The sequence below is a fragment of the Dendrobium catenatum genome, unplaced genomic scaffold (genome assembly GCF_001605985.2).
Source record: "Dendrobium catenatum unplaced genomic scaffold, ASM160598v2 fragScaff_scaffold_721, whole genome shotgun sequence".
Classification (NCBI taxonomy): Eukaryota; Viridiplantae; Streptophyta; class Magnoliopsida; order Asparagales; family Orchidaceae; genus Dendrobium; species Dendrobium catenatum.
In genome coordinates this window covers 1,383-7,814 of record NW_021319183.1, presented here as the reverse complement: position 1 = coordinate 7,814, position 6,432 = coordinate 1,383, and the positions used below count along the sequence as shown (strand labels likewise).

At 32.9% G+C, this 6,432-nt stretch overlaps 1 protein-coding gene across 1 annotated transcript in view; it reads left to right on the top strand.

The window, feature by feature from the left end:
- The window catches only part of LOC110094120 (acyl-CoA thioesterase 2), an 86,981-nt gene extending 82,497 nt beyond the window's left edge, over positions 1 to 4,484 (top strand). Inside the window, exon 14 of the mRNA XM_028696236.1 lies at positions 4,292 to 4,484. Coding sequence (XP_028552069.1) covers positions 4,292 to 4,469 — 178 coding nt within the window. The 3' untranslated portion in view covers positions 4,470 to 4,484. The remainder of the gene's footprint in view (positions 1 to 4,291) is intronic.
- Positions 4,485 to 6,432: the final 1,948 nt, after the last annotated feature.

The window sequence follows — 6,432 nt, the reverse complement described above, 5'->3', positions numbered from 1 at the left end:
GATTAATGAATGAAAGAAAAAGAAAAGGTTAATGTTGAAAAAAATTGTAGTGGCTCTTTCTATGTTGTTGATGTTTCAATTGATGTTATGTTAAGTTTCTTTTAACTTTTACGTCCGACCTCTGTTCCCGCCTCGCACTTGCGAGCTAACCGGGCCGGGTCGTGACATGCTCGGGAGGGAGAAAGGGTCTTCACAGTCGGCTAGCTCTTGTTGCTTCCGATCGGAATGAGTGACTTCCGACCTGACGGGAAGAAAGTCGTTGAATGGGCGAACTCGGACAGCACCGGAGGAGCTGGGGAGGTTCGGTCGTGGTTCCAGAGGGCGGGGCTCGACGGGCTCCAGTCGTTTCTTCCGATCAAAATGTCGCAGCTTCCGATTGTGGGAAGGAGAGAGAGAGATCGAGCACGAGAGAGGGATAGGGAGAGGAAGGGAGGCCGAAGGCCTCGCTCTCGCTTCCTTTTAATGACGCGAGGCTGTCGTGCGATGAAATGACGCGAGGTCGTGCGACGACGTGCGAGGGTCGTGCGAGATCCGGGCGACGTGCGCTGCTCAGGTACGACGATTTTGCGACCTTTTTTTTTCGGTTCGTAGGTCAACATGCGGGAACATATTAGATCAAGTAAAACTTGGGGCCAGATTTGAAGCAAACCAAATGATTGGTCATGTGCCTTTTTCAAGTGGTATTCTTTCCAATGCTTGATCTAATATGATCATCCCAATTGAATCAGGTCAAGTTGCCATCATTTTTTTATTTCATGTTGTGTGGATCAATTCTCCGATCTCAACCATGATGTTTTGGCCTTTTCATTGCTTGATGCTCCTTTCTTAGTGTTCAATTGGTGGTTTTTTATTGTTTAGTTTATTGGTTGATATACTTCTGCATACGGTTGTGCATGAATCGAGCTGAGCTGAGTCGAAGACCTTACAAAAGACTTTTTTGAGCTTGGATCAAACTCAATTCGACCTTTTGCAATAATGTTCAAACTCGGTTTGTTACATTCGTACTTATTTGAGCTTTGGTTTAAGCTTGGCTCATGTTGTGCTTAGTGCTTTAGATGAGTAGATTTTTCGGAAACATAAAATGAGTCTTATTGAGCCAAGCTTGTTGGGCTTAAAAAGTAACTATAGTTTAACAATTTTTATATTAAAATGAGCCTTAAATCCTATCCAATAATATCCACCAATGAGCATTTATCCTAACTATTCTGCATTCCCCAGCGCCCTGTATGGTTTACAAGCTCATGTTATTGAAATTGAAACTACAATATAAACAATGATAAATAACTTCCCAAGTGATATGGGTAAACAGCTAAAACTGTAAATTTTTTAGCTAGCATAGATACAATCGAAATTACAGCTTAAATTGTTTAATCAAAATTTTAATTTTATTTTTTAATTTATTTGACTAGTCTTCTATTTATAGATTTTTTAACGGCAAAATCGAAAGAAATTTATTTATTTAATTGATGGCTTCTATTTTTAGGTTTATTTCATTTAACAAGAAAGTAATTTAATTTTAAATTATTTTAAATTATATTTTTAGTTATAACTTTACATTGAATTTTAACTCAATCACAGATAACTTAATTAATTAAGTGTTAAATATACAATGCAAATAATATATTTATTTCATGTCTAAATACTATAAATCCATATATGTATATAATTGAGCTTTATATCAAGCCTTATTAACAAATATTATGTCAAGCTCTAATCAAACTTCGTAATGAACTTATTCATGAGCTTTAAACTATATTGTTTATGGTTTTAAATGAATCATGGAACAATTTTCTCTATCATTTACCTAATGAGTATTTATAGAAGTGTTAAATTTGTTCAATTATTTAATGAAATGAACATGAAATAGCTCTTATCGAGTCGAATCACAAATAACTTGTCAAATGGTTACATTCATTTCTTTGGTTCAGCTACATTCTTTTTTTTTTTATTTTATCTTAGAGGTCATATAGATTCTTATTTGCATTTTACACCGGTTTAATGGATAGTCAATATTAGTAGAGGATATATTGATACTTAGGTTTAGATTTAACTATTTAGGATCTATTATACAAACAAAGAATATAGATTGTAATATAGCTTCTAAGGATGAGTAAATAAAATATAGAGATGTATCACTTGAATTATGTAGTGAGAGATTATCTTGGAGATTTAGAAGTAAATTATATAAAATTGCAAGTAGGCAAGTTAGGTTATATAGATCCAAGTGTTGGGTAGTAAAAAAAATGTCATTGATAGCCAAGTTGAGCTTCATTGAAATGAGAATGTGATGGAAAAACTCAAAAGGATAAATTGATTAATTGGAGGGATACATGAGTAATATTTATTGAAGATAAGATAGTAGATAATAGGCATAGATGGTTTAAATATGTACAGCATAGTGAAGAAAATACACCTTTTAAATGAGTATATAAAGTTAGTGTAGAAGAATTAGAAAGAAAAAAAGTAGACCTAAGATAGTATTGAGAAAAGTAAAAAAAAAAAGATAAATATCTCTTGTAGCACTTAAATGGGATGAATGAAAAAAGAAGATTTCTAAAGCTGACCCAAAATTGTTGGGATAAGGCTAATGATGATGATGATGATGATGATGATGTGACATTAGTGTTAATCCAACTATTTGTGGTCATCATAAAGAATTCTCATTTGTCATTCGTTCTTATTTGAGCACAGCATGATGCACCAAATTTATTCTTGTAATTTATTTTGAACTTTTGTCCATTTTAGCTTAGATCTATCCCTTTTTTCTTCTTAATACCGACTCTAATTTCATCTGCCCTTCGTAGGCATGCATTTTGTTCTCATTATTATGTATGCTCAAATCAGCCAAGTTTATTTTAATTGGCCTTAATTTATAGATGTTACTATAATAATTTCTCTAATATAATCATTATTTAATTTATACTTCCTAGTTTTACTGCACATTTAAATTTTGTCCTTATGAATGTAAAGTACGTACTCTAGTTAATGTTTTTATGCTATACTTCTGAAACATTCTTTTTAGTTTAGTCTTGAATAATAATTAAAGAATATTTGTGGCAAAGGTAATTTGAAATTATTGGTTTATGTAATTTGAATTTATTACATAATAGAATAATGATTCTTAAAATAGTGGATATAACTTCTCAAGTTAACGTTGGGTGGTTAAAAAGAACAAGTGTCTCAACATACTATGTGATAAAAAAATCCCATAGATTTAATGGTAAATTTTATAAATTTGCCGTTGGAATGCTTATGTTATATGATCTAAATATTTTAGGGGTTTAGGAAGCCATTTATGGCCAAGTTGATGAGAATATTAAGATGAACCAATGGTCAAACTTGAAAGGATATATTATATGAGAGGGATCGTACCATTCATTGGGAAATATTGACCCATAATTATCAGCTGAACTCCTATTAAAATTACATATCATGCACTAATGCTAGGTGGTTAAAATGGAAAAGTTCTGCAGAAAATATTTTAACACTCCAAACACTACTAACAAATGGAGAGTGAGAATTCCTAAAGTCAACTCGAAATAGTTGTGATAGGACTAATGATGATGATGGTGATGATATATATATATATATATATATATATATATATATATATATATACTAAAAGGAGCAAGAGCATCTTATTTGAAGGTATCTTCAAATTCTTGGAATTCATAACTTGTTGGGATCTTCGGAGGATTGTATGATTTGTCCATTTTTAATTTGGCCTCATTTGGGGTCTCTACTCTGAATTTTGGGTGGACTGGAACATGCCTTGTTGATTAATATATTTCTTGGTTCGTAGCTGATATATATCCGGCCCTTATTGCTAGCTTTATGTTTGTAGTTTATGGATTGTTGGGAACATTTCCTAGAGTATGATCAGGTATTATGAATTTCACTAAGGGCATGGAGGTTGTGAGGTATCCTCACAACCCAGGGGTAATGTTTTGTGACTTATGGTTAGATCTTGATACTTTCACAGTACCCTTTTGACTTATTATTTGTTATTGTTTATTTTTAATGTGCACCCCAAAAAATGTAAAAAAAAAAACTTAGTTATTTTGCCACCTAGAAAATTTGTTTATGTCCATTTTCTTGTAAAATAAAATAATGGTTTTCTTTTCTTTCAGAACTAAGAAAATTGCTAGAGTACTATTTCATGTCATTGCTTACCATTTGAGCGAGATTTAGTAATACCTTTTTTATTATCTTTAACATTTATGCTTATATTTATTGTTGATTAATCTTGCTTTATCATATTCTCTTGTGAGTTGATATAGTTGTGGTGCAGATGTGTTGTGGCCTATGCTTCAGATCTCTTGTTCTCTGGTGTTAGCCTAGATCCTCACAGGCAGAAGGGTCTCAAGACTGCGTCACTCAGTCTGGATCACTCGTACGTTTTGAGATTCTTTACCTTAAAAAGCCTATGTATTCCCCGTGTTGATTGCTATTTTTTGTGGATTGCTTAAATTTCAAACCAGTTTAATAATTAGTGATTTTTAGTTGCGTGAGTTTGTCTATTACTTTTTTTAAAGAATCATATTCTATTTTATTAAAATAGTGCATATCTTGCAAAAGATAAGCATCATTTACTTTTTGTAGCTATATCTTAAAGTAACTATAGGTCATGCGGGTCAGAGAAAATTGCTTAAAAATAAGTCCTTATTCTGTTTTTCCTTGTAGTTTTCTTGGGATATGTAGAAGTGCTAATTTCATAAGCATTGCCGCATACTTGCCAAGAGGTTGATTTTTGCGGCCTATCAGTGCTACACATAACAGTAGCTGTTATGTTAAACTAAATTTCTTAGGGCTTCATTTATTGGTCCATTAAATTTGAAGAAATCTCTCTCACTTAATTTTTGATGAAATGATGAGTAGTGGGATAATATTTCATCCTTGCTCCATAAAACTTTGCATCCTGATGCTTGAGACTTGGTTATCCTCTTGAAGGATTGCATCATTTTGTAGATAACTCAAAGAAAGCTATGCTCAATTAGTCAATTCAATATTTGTAGTCAGCCTATATTTTAATTTGGCTTTAACTTTTTTGAAAGCAAACAGTAATTTTACATATATGAATCACAGCAAACAAAGACATGATGTTGGGACATCTCAGGTAATGCTTGCGGGGGTATACACTTTTTTTTTCCATGCATTTTTTTCCTTTCTAGCATTAATGCCATAAATGAAAGAAGAGAATGGGTTGAATTTTCTTCCAATCTTGCTCTATTTTCGGGTCAATACTAACTATATGTTTTGTGCATTTTGGAAAATTGAGTCGTGGTGGCTATTGGTGGGCTTTTTTTAATTTTATTTTTAATTTTTAGGGATCGTTGTCAACCCAGAAGCATGAAGTATTTAGGCAAAAATAGATGGTTTGATGGAGTTTTAAAATATTATTTACTAATATTAAATTATATTCAAATAAATTGCTATATGTTTTTTTCATACTAAGAACTTGCAACATATTGAAAGGGTCACTAAATTATCAAAGCAAGTGCTATTCTAGAATAGCAGATATAATATAGTTATTTCGGCATTTAGAATTTTCTAATACCTTTTTTGAAGCTTCACGTTGACATTACACAACTTTCTTCTTTTAAATCCTCAAGATCTTATCCTAAATTATTAACTGAGAATAATAATTAGTTATCAATCAGTCAATCTAACAAAATTGATTAATGTCCAATCACTAGGGCAAAGGCAAAAGTATATGAGCTTAAACCATGAAGGATCGAGAGGCCTAACCATGAGAATCTACATTTTTTATATTTTATGAGCTTAGTCTTATGTGTTTATGTAATTTCATATTTTTGGTGTTTTAAGTGTTATGTTTATTTCATATTATTATATTTTTCTTTGTTAGTAGTCATTTTGCGCCCAATACCCAAACTGCTTTGTTCAGTGAGCAGGTCAGGTCAACCCGGTAATCCAGTGGGTCGGGGTTGGGTTCAAATTTACGACCTGTTTACAAAATCGGGTCGGGTTCGGGTCAACCTGTTTGGACCTGGGTCAATTCCGGGATCGATTAGAACCCGTCCCGACGACCTATTTTAACACCCCTAATATAGGTAGTCTAGGTACTTTCCTAGTGGGTCCAAGCAAGGAGCAAGTGTGGGTCAGCTCCTCTCTCTCCCCTTTACCTTTCATTGTATGTTTGAATGAAGATGTGTGTCTCTTCATTTAAATTCAGTTGTCTAAATACTCCTTTGGATTGAAATGAAGTGTTATTGTTGTGCTTACACGTTTTAGCGTGAATTCCAAAGAGGGTAGAAGGCTTGGTGGCCGACTATACTCAAGAAGATTGGCTGATCTCTTTGAAACCTTACTTTGATAAGTAGTTTGTCTTTTTCTTTTTTCCTGCAATCTCCTCAACTGTAATTTCTTTATTTGTGTTCTTCCCTTAGTATTACAACTTAGAAAAATCTTAAA